The sequence below is a fragment of the Syngnathus scovelli genome, chromosome 6, assembly GCF_024217435.2.
Source record: "Syngnathus scovelli strain Florida chromosome 6, RoL_Ssco_1.2, whole genome shotgun sequence".
NCBI lineage: Eukaryota > Metazoa > Chordata > Actinopteri > Syngnathiformes > Syngnathidae > Syngnathus > Syngnathus scovelli.
Window position 1 is genome coordinate 10190065 of NC_090852.1, and position 18251 is coordinate 10208315.

Here is an 18251-nt window from a genome sequence, read left to right on the forward strand (position 1 = left end):
AACACATTGTTTTTTCCAAATATAACAAAAAAATACGAGTGAATAATTAAAATAATACTACCCTTGAACCTTGTGATTGTACGTTAAAAAATAAATTCACGTATAGTTTTTATATGAAGGCTGAACAAGAACTACTGGTATTCCACTTTTGCTAGCTTGAATGTTCTTAACGCACACTGCCTTTCTGACGGTAAGGGCTCCCTTTCGTGCAAAGATATACTGCGCGAGTGTTGCATAGTTCCCCTGCGGCCTCTCGTTTGTCAGTATCTGGCTGCCTTTATTCAAGGACGGTAGGTGTGTCCTTCATTGGGCTTCATTTCACTCAAAGTCAGGGTTGACGTTGCAGAAATAGCAATCGAAAACATGTAACGCTGCGCTATCGAAACGTATTATTTTTGTGCGTGGTGGTTTGAAGATGACCCGTCGAACTAAGCATCTACTTTCCCCACTGTTAAAAACACGTGTCTGATTTGCCATTGAAAATATTCATAACCACTGTCTGTCATCTTAATATAGTTTGGCTGTACTTTGACTATAATTAGCATTTATGCATATTCCAAAATTTCAGTCATCCCAACAGTGCTCTATGACACATGGGCAGGTGGCATTATAAATGCCAAAATATATTTACTTATTCCCGCTGTGAGAGACAGTGTCATACATATACTCTTAAGCGTTATTTTAGGACTAAATACACAAAATTAAATACTGATTTGCATTTAGTATGATGTGAATTGGTGTTTCTAATCATACTTGCGCTACCTCTAAAACTCTGCCTCTTTCTCAATTCAGGTGGAGCGTCCTGCAGCAACATATGTGCTCAGGAGTGTGACACAACTTTTCATCCATGGCTACCTCATACTCCCCCCCTCCTTCTCCCCCAATCGCCGCTACTGTGCCTAAAAAATTCCATTATGAAACCAAGTACATAGTGCTCACCTACCTGGGACGGCTGCCTGCAGGTCGACGGCACTCTGCACTCATTGCAGCTGAAGGTGAGCAAAAACAAGCAAAGTGTCCCAGTATAGCTATTCTGCTAACAATAATATGCCAAAATTGCAGCCTAGAGTATTGGCCAATGCCGATATCAATCTAATATGGCATTGGCAGGGGTGATACCTGCTTTTATTTATCATTTGTCTTTATTACTTATTTGTCAAAATGTGCACACTATTCATTCCCTTTATAGTACACTATTAACGCCAATTTGTACGGGGGTCTAAATGTTCAAAAGAAAAATGCAGTGCACTCAAAATGATACACAACGCACTTGGAAAAGGAGTGAGCATCAACAGGTTAATGTGGACCACAATACATTCCAGCATGAGTTTTTAAAATTCATACATTGTCAGAGTTCTTAATGCTTGACTTTTTGTAAACATCTGTTATCCTACTTAGAATATATTTATTTTTGTTTTTCATAATACAATACAGTAGTTATTGAAATATTCTTATAAAATGCTGACATGGTAAAGTTACTGCTGCACAAAATTTGCACAGTAAGCAAAACTTTTGGCCATGACTGATTACATATGTATCAAATATGGAATGTGTTTACGTCCTGTGAGCTAAATTAAAACATTGTTAGCATAACAAATGGATGATGAACACCACATACTCTCAAAACTGAATTTACTACAGTGTCCTTGCTGATCACTAAAATGACATCATACTCCTAAATTATGTTTAGGTTCTATAAATGGAGAGAAGCAGGATTAGAAAGTAAAATGAAAGTAACATTGTGTTACATAAAAGCAAACATCTGCAAGTTATGTAAAAAAGTGAATTTTCTGTATTTCCCGTCTCCACTGATGTCGTGTGTTTGCTTGGTATAGGCGTGGCCGAGCTGATGAATGTCTGATCCCTGTTTTCCGCATGACCCGGTCCAATTTCTGACAGCTTGTCATGTGTAATCACCGCAGGATCACTCACACATTAATGGAGCCAAGCTGAATAGCTGGCCTTGTAACTGCATGATTGAATGCTGAAACAGCACCAAGCTGACAGCAAAAAAAACAGCCGTGATTCTCTGGGTAGTCGTGTCCAAGCCACAGATAGAGACAATGTGTGGACAGAGGCCGCTTTTTGAAAACTGGTTGTATTCCCTCAGTTTAATTTTGCTGTTGCCAACAGTCAAGGGCAGATGAATAATGCAAAAAAAAAAATCTACTTTATGAAATGCGTGTCTTTTATCTGTGATTTCTACATTGAAAGATTGTGCTCCTCGCCAGGTCGATGTTGAGTCAGTTGTTTTGTGTACCTTGCGTGATTCATCATGCCCTCAGCTGTGTAGACTGAACCTTATAAATATTTCACTCAGGGCGTGAGCTCGGCATGCGTGTCGTGTCTGTATGCAATATGTGGACACAGTTTTCAGCCATGTGTTGAAAAGAGAATGTCTTAATGTTGTGAAACCTAAGGCTGGAAAACAGTGGCTGCAGCATTTAGAATGTTTACGCACTAATTTCACCGTCCAAAAAGTAGTGCTGCTGTACACAGATTTCTCTATTATTAGTAAAAAAACCCCTATTTTCAGGAACTGTAGAGGGACTTGTAAAGCCCCGTTACTCCCGTGTGATTGGATTTAGAAAGTGTCCCCTCTTAGGGCCTAATAAATAATGGAACCAAAAGTAATCTATTCCTGAGTCAAGTGTTTGAGAGTCTTTATTAAAAACCTGTACCATTCCATTTTTTTGTGCTTGCGCCTGTCTGATTTAAGTGCTCACTGAGCCTGCAGTTATGATAGTATCTTAAAATGTTGAGCATTATTCAAATTTCCAGGTACTCGTTTTTTAATGGTGTTTTACATGACCGACAGAGAGTAGCCACAAGGTGGCGCAGTTCCCCGGCAAACTCTACACGAAGCTACTTTGTGGCTACTTTGCTTGATTTGGTGAAAGCAAGTTAAAAGTTGTCTATTTGGCTAACAATATGTTGCGTGTTTCAAATTTTATTTTCAACAGACTCAGAAAGCAGGAGCACCAGCATTGTTAAAGAGCAGGTAGAAGAAGAGCTGAGACGACTTGAAGATGAAATTGAGGCTTGTAAGTCACTCACTGACTGACACAAATAGTCACTCAACCTGTTGCTTTCTTGGCTTGTTTGCAAACCTGACTTCTTTTTGAATTCTCAGCCTTTTCCAGCACAGGGTTTGACCGTCGCACGTCCTTGGTGTTCAGTCCAGTCAACCCTGAGACATCAATTGAAGACTGTCTCGCTGAGCTCGGAGATCGTCTAGTTGGAGAGCTGGACGCTCAACTGAGAGGAGCTGTCCACGCACTTCTCGCAGGGTCGGTTTGTTACTATGGCAACTTGTAAAAGCACTGTTTAACATTAGTGGGACAAGGACATTTCATTTTATTTAAAAGTCAAATCGAGTAGTTGTTGTTTCAAATGGGCATTTAGCTTTGGGGAAAATTGACCGTCACTAATCAATAAATGTCGGACTGCCTCTATAGCCCAGTAGTGCACTTGATCAACCAAATTCTTAATAACATACTATTGTTTACTTAAAACTGCACATGAAATTGTTATTTAAATATATTTTTGAATGTCTTAAGAAATTGCTCAACCAAAATAGTACATGTCAGACAGTTTTCAGGCAGACATTCCCATCAACTGGGAAAACTCAATTTACTTCACAGTCCAGCCAGCTTTATCATTAATATTCATTTATGTAAATTATGCACACATTAACATTTACACTGGTGCAGTGCAATAAAATCACAATGACCTAATGTGTGTCTGAAATCTGGATTAAAAGAAATCCATTTTATATTTCATGACTCCGTGTCTGTGTTTAAGGCCTCTCGAGTTTGAGAGATTCCGAGATACAACACTGGACCTGTTGACACACACACAGGGAGGATGGAGCAAGGTGAGCTTTGATTCCATCGAACACCTTTTTATTTATTTATTTTTTGAAAATGAAAGTGAACCACATTATTTTGGGGTTTGCACCATTTCTTGCTGATGTAGTTTCAATGTTTATTCTTTTTCTTTGTTTTGACCCTTTCTTTGCGGTTTTAATCCAGCCATTATTTCCTCTTTTCCTTCCTCCTGTACTGCTCTCCCTTATAACAACTTTCTCCACTTCCCCTATGTCTCTCGACCATTTAACTTCCTCTATTTCACTTGCTCCTACTTATTTTTGTACATCCTCTCTCCTTCCGCTCGGCTACTATTTCGCCTTCCTTGTTGCTGATTTACTACTTCCTCTTTGTATCCCAGGTGCTTGTGCCTTTGGTGCTGCTTCAGGCTTTGCAAAGTGAAGAAGAGCACAATGTTTCAACCCTGCTTCATCTCGGAGTGCGCTTCTTGGAGGAGGCTCAGGGAGAATACATCAGCCAGCAAGGGGGATACGTAAGTGCGATACATTTCTACTCACTGAATTCTGAGCTTCAAATTAGTGTTTATGTTTTTTAAAATAGCACCCGTACGGGTCAGTAAATATCCTTGCATTCATTAATACAAAAAAAAAAGACAAAATGCCTCACCCAGAGGTCAAGTTATCCCAGACAATAGAGTGAAGAATATCAATCAGAATTTATAATTATATAGTATATTAACTCAAAAAAGGGTATTGCCGGTGTCAGGTGGAAATCCTCCATTTCCAAGACGGTCCCTGTTCAGCTATTTCTAACATTTTAAATGAACAGAGGAGGGCGTCAGTGAGCCACTTTCATAGATCCAGTTTCACATTTTTCAGGTTCAACTGTTTAACAAGACTCAAAAATATAAATGGGAATTCTAGTACACAAGTATACTTAAGTACTATTGTACATACATAGGAATATAAGTTTATGACCTGCAATCTTGTGCTACTCTTGAGTTAATGTTCTGATTGATTTGCCCCAAGCGGAGAAGATGTGCAAATATTTACCTGCGCAATAGTTTACAACATTCTGCCGTTTGTAGCTCTGTCATGAGTTGTAATGTCTCTCGGTAGTTACACTGTTACAGGATTTAGGGAAAAAAAGGTGTTTCCACAGGCACTCTACAATTAATAACTATCTGAATATCCTACAAGTCATTTTAATACACAGAGAAATTGCTTCCCAATTTCTTCAACTACTGTAGTGTCGCAATAGGAACACCGGGCTTTGTGATATCAGTGACTTTCTAATAATCCATCATAGTTCACTAAAACATTGCGTCACGAATCATCCATATGAACAAGGTCATGCTGACGTAGATGTTGCGTCATGAGATTTGACATATTAACCACGGCTCCATATTCCTACATATATATCTATATATTTTTTAAGGCAACCAAATAAGAACACAGTGTGCTCATTCTGTACAAGGCTACATTCTTGCCCCAGCGTTATGTCACAGGGGATGAACAGATGATGTGCTGGGGCAGGATCAGCAACGGAGGGGTGAAGAGAAAGGAGGCGGCTGCCTGTGTACAGGCTTGATCATTGGAAGGGGAGGGAAAGTAGCTTGGTGGCAGCAAGAGTAACGTCGAGCTTGTCCTTGGCACTTTGCAGACTTTGCACTCAGGTAGGATGTACTTTCTCATTGCGTTATTCTATTATAGCTCCTGTAGTAGCATAAATCTTTGGAGCTCGGGTAGTATTTTCTGCCTTTGTCATTATTCCGTTGGTACTTCTGAATACAGAGATTAAAATGTTAGGCACTAAAAGATTTGGAGAATGACTGACTTTTTATAGTTTGTATAGCAAAATTGTAGACTTCCATCTTTAAGAGTTAGTAACGGCATGTACCAATTAAGCACTACAAACGTTTCTTTCAAAGTGTCAATTTCCATAGCGAAAAATGGACATTATTGAATTTAATAAATCACACGCTATTGTTCACAATTCTGTATTTCGCACAAATTGGGCATACTGTTTCTGCAAATTTGTGCCGGCGATTGAATGGTTAGGACGGAGTCATTTGTTACACATTTCCGAAGACAATGCCGATTATTATGACCTGAATGTGGCGTACGCTTCGTTTGGCCAGAACAAAACCAGTAGCCCCCAATAAACAGGACATAGCCAGGGGCACGCAAGAGGGGGGGAGGACATATTTGCGAAATGTTTATGAAGAGACTCGTGACCTTAAAGGTCGTCCAGCTAGCTTGTACTTTGTCCGCTATGTTGGTCTCAACGCTTGCAGTAGAAACTGCACATCAGCTATTTTATGGGACAGTTGGCTCACATTTCGCCCAACTGCTTTTTGGGACCAAGTGTTGCCAGGACAAGAATCTGTATGTAATGGGTTTGGCTCAGCCCTTGTCACGGCACGTTCCTCCTCGGCCTGCACCGTGCGACTGTACCCTCCCTATGTTATGTAAGAGCCAGCTCATGTGTGAAATATGTGCATCATCATGCCTTGACTTTGACACGAATCTGGAATAGAGCAGAGTGCCTGACTGGCTGCTCTAAAATAAAAATAGCTCTGACAACCCTGTGGAAGCATCATCAGAAGGGATTAAAATGGCCCACTTGTAATACGTTTTTTTCTCCTCTACGTATCCTCTATTCAATGCAATAATTAAAATGATGTATTCATTATTACTCCCATGGAATATATTAGTGATCAGGTCCATACAATCTTATCAATGGGTTTAGGAGTGAAACTGGTGGTAATGTGAGTTCCAAATTGGGGACCGATGTTATTTTATGACTGAATAGTATAGTATCAGAGAAATGTCCCTCCACTGAGCAGGTTTATTTCCCTCATGTTGGCTTCTGTATAACTCTTTGCTTCAGCTGACCTTCACTTGTGAGGTAAAGGTGCCTTTTAAATTTCGTGTATTACTGTTACATTTGATCTGTGAATGACCTTTCATGATTTCGGGCTTATGCTGATTTGCATTGTTGTGCAACATCCTGTATCCGGTTTGAGTAGTTAAGTGAATGCAGCACTATTCTTTTCTTTACTTGTCAGTAAGGTGGCAGGCTAACACAGCCCTGTTAGCCATTTTGCAGGACTTTACTCCGCTCATATCCATCACAAATGTCTCCCAGATGTTGGGACGTTTATAAGCGACTCACAATATTGTGTAATCTACTGAGATAGGAAATGAAGGAGAAATGGGTAGAGAATGATGTGGTGGAAGAATGACAAGAATGACAGATGTTGATATTGAAATGGATTTAGTGAAGTTGCTTGTTTTCTGGGTACCTCATCTAATTGTTCATTATTGCGTAAATCGTGGGTCAAGTATCAGCACACTTCTGTATATTCTGGTCAATTTTAACCAGTTTAATTGTTCAGCATAACTTTGTATAAAAAACATTGATTTTAGGACAATTATTAAGCCCCCAATCAGATTGCTCTAACAACATCCATTTGCTGCTCATAGCCACTACTGAGCACTGGAACGTCTTAGGTTGACATGCTAGTCATTGGTCAACCTTCAACTCCAAATTTTCCTTTAGGAAAAAAAAAAAAAAGCATGTACTTAATTGATATATATCTATTCCAGGTTTAATTTTCTTTCACCGTTTTTAATTACTCCTACTCTCCCCTGATGCATTTTTAAACCTGCACGAAAGCCGAATGCAATACAAATTCCAGTATGGATTTTCTTTTTTCCAATGGACTTAACACCACATGACAGCACTGTCCCCTCCAGATTAGTTGATGACGATGGATGATGTATCCTGATGGTGGATTTTTTTTTTCTTTTTTTCTAAAGCACTCTCTCATGCAAATCAGCTTACAGCAAAAGCCAATGTTGGATAACGGTTGTGGCTATTAAATTTTAATCTCATTCCTGAATGGTGCAGCTGTTGTTGTTGTGGGGGAAAAAAAAAAGAATAAATAACCAAGCCATTTATTAATTATTGATCAATCATTTTTAATTGTCAATCTTATCTTCAAAGTGTCCTAAATGAGTCACTCTGTCTTGAAGGTATTCCCAGTAGGCAGAAAGCATGTCATGCAAGTGAATAATATAATAATTTGTTATCAAATGTAAATTCATTGTAGTAAAGTTTTATTTGATGACATTGCGTTCACGGTTTTTGGCTTAGGCAGACGAACTGGTGTCATTCAGTTGTCGCACTAGATCATATGATATGTTTGGTTATGTAACACAGGATGACGCAGCACAGGCGTTCATGCTTGTAGTGGCCGATTGCTTTATTGCGCTAGGTGACACACAAAGCTAAGAAACAAAAACACAGTGCTGCAGATGAATGACAGCACTTTTCAGCTTAGCGCAAATTAAAAGCACATTCATATATGAAACTATTAAATCAATAAGGCACACTAAAAAGATACAATTGAGCTGCAATTGGAAGATGTATACATAAACAGCCGGTGACATTGAAGAATTGTTTTTGCATGTAAATTTTCCCCTCATTTTTCATCTTTGCGAAAAGGGCGCTTACAGGATGATTCAGTGCAGTTTTACACGATAAACATACTGTGTTGAGAATTCATACCTCTCTTTCCAGTAAATGAAATTGTGGTTTTTGTCAAGGTGGGTTATCGGTGTACCTTATGAAGTGTCCAGCCCATGAATGTCTGAATACTTGACAATATTGATGGGTGTAATGAATGAAAAATGATACATTGATTTGTGTGAGTGTCATTGATATGGTTTAACGGTTCACTTGCCTGACCTTTGAGGAGGCAGTGTGAGTTTAAGCCTCACTCTGTGATGCAGGGTTGTCCGTTATGTGTCCTGTGACTGACGTGACCAACCCAGAATGCACCATAGTCCACCTTTTGCCCAAAATGTGCATCTGAAATTGCTTCCCCTTTTGCTTCGAGTACATAAAAATGTACTTTACAGTTTGCTGCTGATCCCAAGTAGACTTGTTTAGAGGTAAGCGCATGTATTCTAGTTTGCTACTGTCCACAATATAAACTCTCTACACTCTGTCCTCCACAGGGGGAAATATTTGGCCTTAGTTCAGAAGACGAACGAGGCGTTGCTATCGCCGAAGACAGCAACGACATCTACATCCTGTCGGGGGAGCAAGCGCCCGACCGGCTGAGCCCGCAGTCGTCTCTGCTGTGTGCAGCAGACAGCAGCAGCGGGCACAGCTCCTGGCAGGCGGAGAGCTTACCCGTGTCGCTGGCCGGCCACGAGTCGTGGGCGCAGGTGTGCGCGATGGACCCCGAAGATATCAAGAGCCTGGACAGCAACGAGGGCGTAGCCCTGGCCGAAGAGCGCAGCGAAAACAATTCTTCCAACTCGGACATTGTCCATGTGGAGCGCGAGGAAGCCGAGCTGCTGGAGGAAGGAGGTGAAAGCGGTGCTATCGAGGAGAGCATGATGAGTGTCTTGGGTACAGAGAGTGAGCTGGCCCAGCTCAGAGAGGAAATTAGGAGCCAGATTCCTATTGCTCCCGTGACCTTGGAGGAACCTGCCTCCCTGATTTCACTGGACGAGCCTGTAGTCATAGAAACACCTTTAAGCTTGTCTACAGAACCTTCCCTTATCTCTTTAGAACCAGAGCTTCCTCCTCCAGCCTCAGAAGTTGCTGCTTCACCTCCACCTGAACCGCAACCTGTGGCACCCTTACCTGCTCCTATAGTAGAACCAGCACCTGCACCAGAAAGCCCTACTGCTCCTGTGCCTGCAGAGGCTGCGCCCCCATCTCCGGCTAAGCAGGGCCAGACCGCAGAGCCCGAAGCTCCGTCTGAACCACAACTGGAGCCTGTAAGTGTGCCTCCCCAGCATGAAGCAGAGGCCCCGAGCGAGCTCGATGTCCCACCAGCTGCAACCCCAGTACCAGAGACCCCCGCGCAGGCCGCAGCAGAAGAGCCCCCAGTGCCGGCAGATCCAACATCAGAGCTCCAGGTTCTGCTGTATGGTGGAGCTGCCTTGGTGCTCCTCACTGCTGTGATGGCGTACGGTGTCATAAACTACAGGAGGAAGTAGAATAGACGCGTTTCCTTCTCAGGGGATTAGATCACACATGAAAAGATGTGGTAGGAATCAATTAATTGCATAGACTATAGATGCGTTTGCCATCCGTGGTCTATGGCTCCACTTCCCCTGATGTTTAAAACAATCATGGTTTTGGGTTCTGTTTTTTCTCCTTATTCATCATTTTGTGTGCCGTGATTCCCTCTACACTTATTAAATAGTCCTAATGATTTGTACCACTACCGTCACTGTTATGTGTAGTATTTTTAAATGAGTATGGATGCTCAGTCATACTCGTAAGATGCTTTAGTCGATCCTTACATCGATCATTGAAAAAGCTGCAGCGCATAAAAATGTTAAGTCTATTTCAAAATGAACACATGGAAAATTCTTAATTTAGCAGACTTGCTGCTGTTCAGTTAACCTTGCCACATGAAAATCCACTTCAATATTCTGTTTTTCAAGCTGCTGTCTTTTATTTATGCATTTTTATTCAATACAGGTTTGGTGCCACTGTGATGTAAACTGCAGAAAGTTTCCCTTTTGGGTGAACATTGGAGTGGTGAACAAAGCAGAAAAGTCAAACATAAAAAGAGAATGTCCATTAGGATTCCATCAAACTTTGTACCTTGAATCCTTACAGCACACTACTTGAAAATAAAGAAAATGGCAATGTTTTTGACCATTTATTTAAACATTTAACAAAGTAGAGGTAATCGAATGCCTAGAGTGCAATATTTCTTCCTCATTTTAAATGAACATGAACATTTAACAAAAATAGAACTCACAAAAGCACGTGTCAAACATTACACAAACGTTGCATTCCTGTTTACAAAATAAGACTAACGGCCAAAAACAATACTTCAACAGTCATTTTTGAAAAGTGGCTTAACATTTTTTTTTTTTTTCCCTGCAAACACTTCACATTTATTCTTTCTCATCCTTCCCACTTGAAGTCACCTTGCCCTTGGAAGACTGACATACCGCAGCGCGGTGTTGAAGAGATCTTGAAGCAATTGTGGGCTGAGTACACACACTTGCTTCATCAGGGTGAGGCCGAGGGCCAAGATGGCCCTCTCCTGGGGCATCTGGTCCAACCCAGCCATCATCATGGCCCTCTGAACTTCACTTTTTAGGAGGTCCAGCCACTGCTGCAAAACCACAGTCAAGCAGCAAATGACACTTTTTGGCAAAATGACGTTTGTTGAGTTTATGGTGAGTGTCGTAATTGAGAGAAGACTCACCTCACTGGGCGAGGACAGGATATTCCTGCGCAGGTTTTGAGCAGCCTCGTCCACAACATTCTGATGAAATTGGGCAGCAATTTCTCTCAGTCTGGCTGCAATCTCCTGCAGGTTTCTTACTTCACCTTCACCACCTTACAGGAAGTCATAAATGTGTTTTCCTACCACAACCCTCGCAAGATTGTCTGGTCCACGATGAGGGGTTAAACTTATAGTTCATGTTTGACATGTCATTTGAGTCACCAGTCCTAGAATTATTTTTTTAACACAGCTACACTATCGGTACCACTTGAGTACATGGAGTTCACTCACCAGGCCAGTAGTGCTCCACTCCAGGCTCCATGCCTGCAATGAGATCCGCGTTGGATATGGGCAGGTATCCGTCACTTTCAATGACTCCATCATCTTCTTCGCAACTGCTCCAAGTTTTTCTTAGCTCACTCCCCAAAGAGCAAACTGCCTTGTTATACTGCACGTCAATGCAGTCCGCCTGGAGGAAGCTCAACACCACCAAAGCGGCGTTTTGCTCGCTGGCCAACTTTGTCAGATCATCCATCACTGTGTTGAATACTACCGTCCTGAAGAAGGAGATGGAGGTGGCTTGTCAAACACGGTACACGCCGTGACAGAGTTTTAAATCAGTTAAGTGAAGCAACAGTAACAAATTTTTGTCAAGCAGTACATCGTTAACCACCTTCAAAAGATGAGCTAGTGACTAACGCCTAAACAAGCTAGTCGGGTTATCTTAACGCTACGTTGGTCGAATGCTAGCTGGTTAGCCGTTGTTGAATCAAAACTTTTAAAATCAACTTATTTGAGCCACAGGTAAAATCTTCTTTTTACTTACAATAGGTCGCCTGTAAAGTAGCAAAGCTTCCCTGGTTATTAAATGTGCCACGACTGTTTGCTCGTCTGGGCAAGTGATCATGCCATCTCATTTGATAGGTGGAGCCTCAATTGATCACGTGGTCCAAAAAAATGCTTTCGATTTCGGTTCTGAGGTGACAACTTGGCAGGAAGAGTAACGTGAACAACAACTCGGGAAATTCCCCATTGTAGCTTTGAATTTTCTTCTGCTAATACTGCTGCTTATCCTCATTACAAATGACACAGGTTCATTTCAATATTTAAACAAACAGAAGAATCAGCAAAAAAGTTAATTTTTAAAATGTTTATTCACAGTAAAAAAAAATTAAAAAACAGCAAAGTTTAACTAGCACTTGCCAAGTGATTGCAATCACTTATTTTCAGAACTAGCAAAATGGTTGCATGCACATCAATGGACAAGCTTCCAATGGGGCTTCCTCCCATCACACTTCATACCCTGGACAACCAAAGCTCATGGATCGCGCAGTCTTTCTACCTACAAGTTTCCTCCCAGATCTTGGTAGTGACCCTGTATTTTCAGGAAATTTCAAGTCAGGCAGAGGGCTCATGGGGGGAAGAGCGGCCTGACGTGCTTCTTGGAGCTCTCTGTAAAGAAAAAAACATGTTAACAAAAGTCCCAATAGTGGCACATCAGGGTCAGAAAGACTATCTGTTGGCATACATAAAAGATGACCTGATCCATTGTTTCAGGCAGCAAAGCTGAAGTTTGTTTGGGACGGTTTTTGAAGCAGATTTCACATTTGTCAGACATGACCTATATCCACTGCTTGTTTGGTCAGAGCAAGCCAAGTTTGTCTAGCAAAACATAGCGATCCGCATACATTAAATAACTATTATTATTATCAATCTAAAAAATGAAATCATTGTCTCTGGTATGTTTTATTTTATTGAAACGTCTTGATACATTATTTTGAACTTCTCCAAATGTACATGGCAGAGTTGTGTTATACTGTTGTATTTTGAAAATATCAATGGCGGTTTTAGTCTCCACTGAAGGCCCGGATATCAATTTATCAATTTCACAGCCTGCCACTGTAATTTATACACACTAAATCACAGGTGTCAAACTCAAGGCCTATCATGTGATTTTGTGCAATGCAAAAGGTTGCCACAATTTTTTTCCTTGACAAAAAAAAAAAAAAAAAAAAAAAGCCATAAAAACTATAACTAAATTCAGGTTGGGGGGCATCGATGTTATCTGATGGAGCGGTTGTAAGGACTCCCACACAGAACATATCAGGTGAGTGAGTAAATCAAACTGCGTCAAGCCTGGGCCATAAACATTGATCACAGTTTAGCTTCTGGCAAGCAAACATCATAGCCAGCGATACAATTTTGTTTTTGGTCATTCAATTAAAGATGAACCTGACATGATGTTTAATGTTTAAACGTGATGCCTTGGTCATTCTAAAATATTTTAAATAATATGGATGGCTTTAAATAGAAACATATTTGGAAGAATACCTATCTCCAGGTTGATGTGATTATGCATAATAAAAAAAAAAACTAAGAATGCAATCAAAATACAAAAGCGATCCATGATAAAAGTGACATCTGCTGGTCGTATTTAATGGTGCACTCCGATAATGTGACCTTACTTCTGTGATAAAAATGAAGTACATAACAATAATGTAAACAGGGCCATGATGGATATTGTAATTTTAAATGTTAAGGAATAAATAATTTTTAATTATAGAAGCGCATTCATTTGGAAATCAAAACTTGGAACTGCAGTGTGAATGAAGCTTAACTCATTTGTATTTCTTTCTTACTTTTCAAGCATGGCTGTCCTGAACTTTTCTACGTTTAGCTCACGCCGCAGCTGCGCCGCCAGTCTTCCGGTCTTCTCCTGTCTTAAGACGCTGTGCTTGCACAGCTCCTTGGCTGAGGGCCGTTTGGTGGGATTTGGATCCATCATCAACTAAAAGAAAGATGCAAAAAAAATGGTCAAGTTTTGACTGTACAAGGTGTTTTTCCACAACATAAACTCAGCCAAACTTTACAAAGTAAGGGGTACCAGAAGCAGGTCTCTTAGAGGAGCACATAGCTCCCTTGGAAGCATGGGAAGGTTACCCTCTCGGAGCCGATGCCACTCGTCTCCATTTTGGGGCATTGGTGGAGCCCCTGCAGCCAACAGCACGGTAAGTCCCAAAGCAAAGATGTCTGCCATGGGAAGATGGGTGTAGTCCTGGTGCATATAAAGATGTCCATAAAAAAACAATAAAGCTTTACAATGTGTCCTATAGATTATTTTCATGGGCTCCATTTTACCTCATGAAGAATCTCTTTGGCCAAAAAGCGGCTGTCCCCTTCCTCAACTTGAGGATTACTGGTTGATGTCACATGACCCAGATCCCCTGTTGATGATTCACGATAACATATTTAAGACATTCTCTGCCTGAAGTTACACAAACTTTTAATTAAGTTCCTGAACCTCTTGACAGCATTACTGCACTTGCAAAGTGTTCTTCTGGACCGGATGAATTATATTGGAACTAAATCGTGTCATAGTTCCCATGGGCCAAATACTCAATGGGCCTACATAATTCCTGTAGTGGAAATGTACCACAAGTCATTCATCTATCATCATTCGTACCAATTTTGTACACAATTCCTGCTGGGTGGTTTCCTTCATCCTCCTCTTCCTCACTCTCCACCTCACCTGCTGTGCTTGAAACAGTACGCTGGCAGATAAAAATATTACCTAAAGATCCAAAGGAAATTTACAGGGAGAAAAAAAGTTAACCAAAACTGCACAATTTTGGAAGAGCATCAAATTATACAACTCCTGTGTTTATTTAATTAATAAACGTGTTAATTTTGTGATTGGACATAATACAGATAGTGTAAGAAAATTCAACCTTACTCGGTTTGATGTCCAGGTGCACAAGTCCTAAACTGTGGATGTACTTCAGACCCATAGACACTTGCAATAGCAAATATTTCAACTCCTCTGTAGAAAACATCTGCCCATTCATCTCCTTTGCCTTGATGACATCACTGAGACTTCCACCTAGCTCAAGCACAAACAAAACAAGTGTGTGACATGAGCTAAATCACATATGCAGATACAATTTTAAACTTAAAATCAAGTAAAAAAAACACCTTACCATTACAGTATTCATTCTGAATAATCATGTGGTCTTCCTCGGCCCACGCAGAATAATAGCGAACCACATGGGGATGGTGGCCAAGAACTGCGTGTGCATACACTTCCTTAAGAGCCAGCTGCCTAAGAGGACATGAAGTATTACGCATTTTATCAAATTCTGCTGCTCAATCAATATGTATTATAATCCTAGTAAATGTAAAAAGAGCAAATCAAAGCTTAGACATCTGTGAGACAATTTAGTGAACACTACATATTACGTCCATCCGAGTAGTATGACTCCCCCTTCAAATAAAATATGACTTTTAAAGGTGCTGTGAGAACATACGGTTACTACAGATGGAGGGCAAAGAATAGGTTAGTTTCGCTGGACCATTCTGTAGACGGAACACTGCATACAAACAGGAGCCAGGTAAAATCTCAGCAGTGCCGTGCCGCCAACTCACTCATTTGCAGAGCCTGCGAGGGGCCGTCGGGATCGTTTGATGGCGTACAGGCAACCATCCAGCCTCTTCACACACTTGTAAACGGTTCCAAACTCACCCACGCCAATACGTTCCAGCTCCAGGAACTCACTTTCGTACCGTGACAACATGAGGGCTTGGACAGCTTGCCTCTGAGTGTACACACACACACAAGCACACACACACACAGAAGGACAAAGCATCTTTAAAGAAAGAACGTGCGTCATCATGCTGAATCTTTAATTTGGTAATAGCCAGGAGGAGATTTGTCATTTGTGCTACCATGTATAGTAATCCACAACCTGTGTGCACATTTTGACAGCTTTGGTTCCGTCAGAGATTCCGCTAAGGAATTCCGGAAGGTAAATTGGAGGCATGTCAGTTTGGAAAGCAAAAAAATGGAGGAGGCAGCCAAGGATGACGCAGCTTTCGATAGGGAGGTGCAGTCAGAGATAAAAATACCTTTGGTGGTAGGAAGGCTTCATCATCCTCCTCTGATGATGTCAGGCTGTGTTTTAATCTAAAAGACAAAATACAGTTAAGTTGATTATTATTTTGACACTTTTTTTTGTATTCATTATACAGTTGGCTAATTCTTACACAATGTTGATTGTGAATGTTAAGATTCCCTGTGCAGTTAATTGAGGTTGATGGCAACAGTTGAATCTGATTATAATACTTTTTATTATTCTCAGGAAATTTTTTTCTTAAAATTAACGCATTGAAAACCGGTGTCTCACAACAAACAGTGTTCAACCACAGATTCCAAAGGGCTATTTTCCCTCCGGGAGGAAACTGGCCGAATAATCAATATGTCTCGTTACACGTGGGCCATTAGGCGAGAGATTAAGAAGGTCGCCTGTGACTGATGGGCTGCAGGTTTGATTCTCTTGACTAGTGCAGTCAGGTCCATAGGCAAGACATCCACACCAATCTCATTTTTTGGGCCATAATCTATTTGAAATAAAACAAACGTGACTGTGCGGCAGACTTTCCTGCTTTAAATTGAAGCTGTTTTCATCCAGATTATGCAAACAGTTAAGGAATTAAAACACTTTGTATTTATGTTTCCCACTTTATACTGGACCAAAAATAATTGGACAAATGTTTTTTAACGCAGTGGATTAAAATTCCAGACTTTACCTGTGTCCATAGTCTGCATCAGTATCACTCCTACAGCAACTTTTCCACTGCCGCTGCTGCTCACTGAACCTGTTCTCGGAATTGGGGGTGAATGGGTTCACATTGACTGAAGGCACCTGGATGAGGCTTGAAACAGCTGAGGCGAAACGCAGGGTCCTGGGTTGTCGATTTATTTTAGTGCTGGAAAAAGGCTGCGACGACTTGGACAACAGACTCTGGGGTGGGTGTTGCATAATAGGGATGACAATTTGGCATTACGAATGTATTTTGATAGACAACATTGAATGCTACAAGAGGGAAGGAGTGACTCCACCTACCTTTGGAGTGCTGGGGGAATCACAAAGCCTCAACTTCTTCCAAGTGGCGTAAGGAATGGGGCTGGTGCAGTTCAAAGGTGAAGATATGGCGTTGTTTCGACTGCGGTGGCGCTGCACCCTGGGTGTTCTGCACGCAGGGCTGCTGGGACTTTGCATCCTAGATGCGCAGTCATCAGAGTTGTTGTCGCTGCCACTGCTGCTGCGGCTGCCACTGTCACTGCCGACCTTTCCACAACTGGAGAAATCCAGCCGCTGGGAGATCTCATCGAACAAATTCGCCATGCTGGGGCCTTCATTTACAACACAGTTGTCAAATATCTGGCAGCAAACTAAGTCTGACAAATCATCTTTATGTGTTTTAAGCATATAATAGGGATCTACATCATGATTCTTGAGATATCAAAATTTCAAACTGTCTTCACTTCCAATAATGTTAAGTAAGCATTTTCTGTGACCAAAACCTTTTATAAAAATAAAGTTTATCTTAAATTAATTTCCTTTTTACTACTTTCTTTTTGCTCCCTATCAACCAACTAAACATTTTTTTAAAATATTTAATTGTTTAGATCGCTATATGGAGCGATCATCATTTTTACAAACACATTGCGTGCATCCTATCCTATTATTTGCACATTATGTTATGCGACATTTTGGGCTATAGTCAATACCGGAATTAGTAACATTTGTCTCAAGGGCGAATTTACCTGCTAATCCGATTGTTAATCTATTTATTGAGTTCATAAATCGTCGTATAACCCCTGAATTTTGATGTACATTTATCACGTATACTCACGAACGACCCACTTTCCTTAACCACCACGCTTGAACTTCGCGCTTCATATGTAAATTACTTCCTGTTTAAATAAATGATGTCACCGGGTTGATGTTTAATTGAACACGTCATCGGTAAACCGAATTTAGTGTTTGCAAACATTTTTGTTTGTTGGTTGGTTTGTTTTGAATTAAAAAATAAATAAAAAAAACATGTAGGCTTTATAACTTGTGTTAATCATGTTTTCATGATGCACTTTTTTTTTTTTCGACAATTGCATGTTTAGTGATGCCTTGCAATGAATGTGTGCGACAGGGTCGTTCTTTTCAAGCAGAAAGCGATTCAGGATTAAATATGAACCAAATTAGGTCACACTATAGACCAAGTGGAGCCGGTAATGTGGGCACGTGGGCGGAAGTGGTTACGTCAACAAAACAGAGCGAGCGAAAGAGAGAGAGAGAGAGAGATTGAGA

The 18251-nt window shown here is 40.8% G+C and overlaps 3 protein-coding genes across 8 annotated transcripts; 1 reads left to right on the top strand and 2 right to left on the bottom strand.

Moving 5' to 3' along the window:
• Positions 1–135: 135 nt before the first annotated feature.
• On the top strand, positions 136–10516 carry bcl2l13 (BCL2 like 13). 2 transcript variants are annotated; one of them, XM_049724238.1, is made up of 7 exons: positions 136–290; positions 793–995; positions 2964–3044; positions 3134–3290; positions 3805–3877; positions 4231–4362; positions 8858–10516. In XM_049724238.1, exons 2-7 carry the CDS (start codon positions 848–850, stop codon positions 9851–9853), a joined length of 1587 nt encoding a protein of 528 aa, XP_049580195.1. In that variant the 5' UTR covers positions 136–290; positions 793–847; the 3' UTR covers positions 9854–10516. The 2 variants fall into 2 exon arrangements, with proteins under 2 accessions (XP_049580195.1, XP_049580196.1); XM_049724239.2 differs by having other exon boundaries at positions 162–294.
• Positions 10293–12090, bottom strand: bida (BH3 interacting domain death agonist). The gene is made up of 4 exons (XM_068651154.1): positions 11933–12090; positions 11398–11663; positions 11086–11219; positions 10293–10992 (listed from the first exon to the last, which is right to left on the bottom strand). The coding sequence occupies exons 2-4, from the start codon at positions 11639–11641 to the stop codon at positions 10798–10800; spliced, it is 573 nt and encodes a 190-aa protein (XP_068507255.1). The 5' UTR covers positions 11642–11663; positions 11933–12090; the 3' UTR covers positions 10293–10797.
• Positions 12091–12241: 151 nt separating this feature from the next.
• wee2 (WEE2 oocyte meiosis inhibiting kinase) lies at positions 12242–18241 on the bottom strand. Of its 5 annotated transcripts, none has more exons than XM_049724234.2 (12): positions 17800–18241; positions 17007–17296; positions 16690–16904; positions 16009–16066; positions 15529–15698; positions 15084–15205; positions 14840–14986; positions 14570–14677; positions 14245–14330; positions 13991–14161; positions 13746–13894; positions 12242–12558 (listed from the first exon to the last, which is right to left on the bottom strand). In XM_049724234.2, the coding sequence occupies exons 2-12, from the start codon at positions 17286–17288 to the stop codon at positions 12396–12398; spliced, it is 1671 nt and encodes a 556-aa protein (XP_049580191.1). In that variant the 5' UTR covers positions 17289–17296; positions 17800–18241; the 3' UTR covers positions 12242–12395. The 5 variants fall into 5 exon arrangements, with proteins under 5 accessions (XP_049580191.1, XP_049580193.1, XP_049580190.1 ...); XM_049724236.2 differs by having other exon boundaries at positions 17781–18241; XM_049724233.2 differs by having other exon boundaries at positions 17711–18241.
• Positions 18242–18251: the final 10 nt, after the last annotated feature.

Bases quoted from the DNA above. Each gene is read 5' to 3' on its own strand.
- wee2 (XM_068651151.1), bottom strand. From the start codon at position 17,372: ATGCTTAAAACACATAAAGATGATTTGTCAGACTTAGTTTGCTGCCAG. The intron at 16,905-17,006 runs GTAGGTGGAGTC...CACCCACCCCAG, and splicing joins ATTCCCCCAGCACTCCAAAG to AGTCTGTTGTCCAAGTCGTC. The intron at 14,331-14,569 runs GTACGAATGATG...AATCATCAACAG, and splicing joins AGGAATTGTGTACAAAATTG to GGGATCTGGGTCATGTGACA.
- bida (XM_068651154.1), bottom strand. From the start codon at position 11,641: ATGGATGATCTGACAAAGTTGGCCAGCGAGCAAAACGCCGCTTTGGTG. The intron at 11,220-11,397 runs GTGAGTGAACTC...ACTTCCTGTAAG, and splicing joins AGTGGAGCACTACTGGCCTG to GTGGTGAAGGTGAAGTAAGA. The intron at 10,993-11,085 runs GTGAGTCTTCTC...GTGGTTTTGCAG, and splicing joins TCCTGTCCTCGCCCAGTGAG to CAGTGGCTGGACCTCCTAAA.
- bcl2l13 (XM_049724238.1), top strand. From the start codon at position 848: ATGGCTACCTCATACTCCCCCCCTCCTTCTCCCCCAATCGCCGCTACT. The intron at 996-2,963 runs GTGAGCAAAAAC...TATTTTCAACAG, and splicing joins TGCACTCATTGCAGCTGAAG to ACTCAGAAAGCAGGAGCACC. The intron at 3,878-4,230 runs GTGAGCTTTGAT...TTTGTATCCCAG, and splicing joins CACAGGGAGGATGGAGCAAG to GTGCTTGTGCCTTTGGTGCT.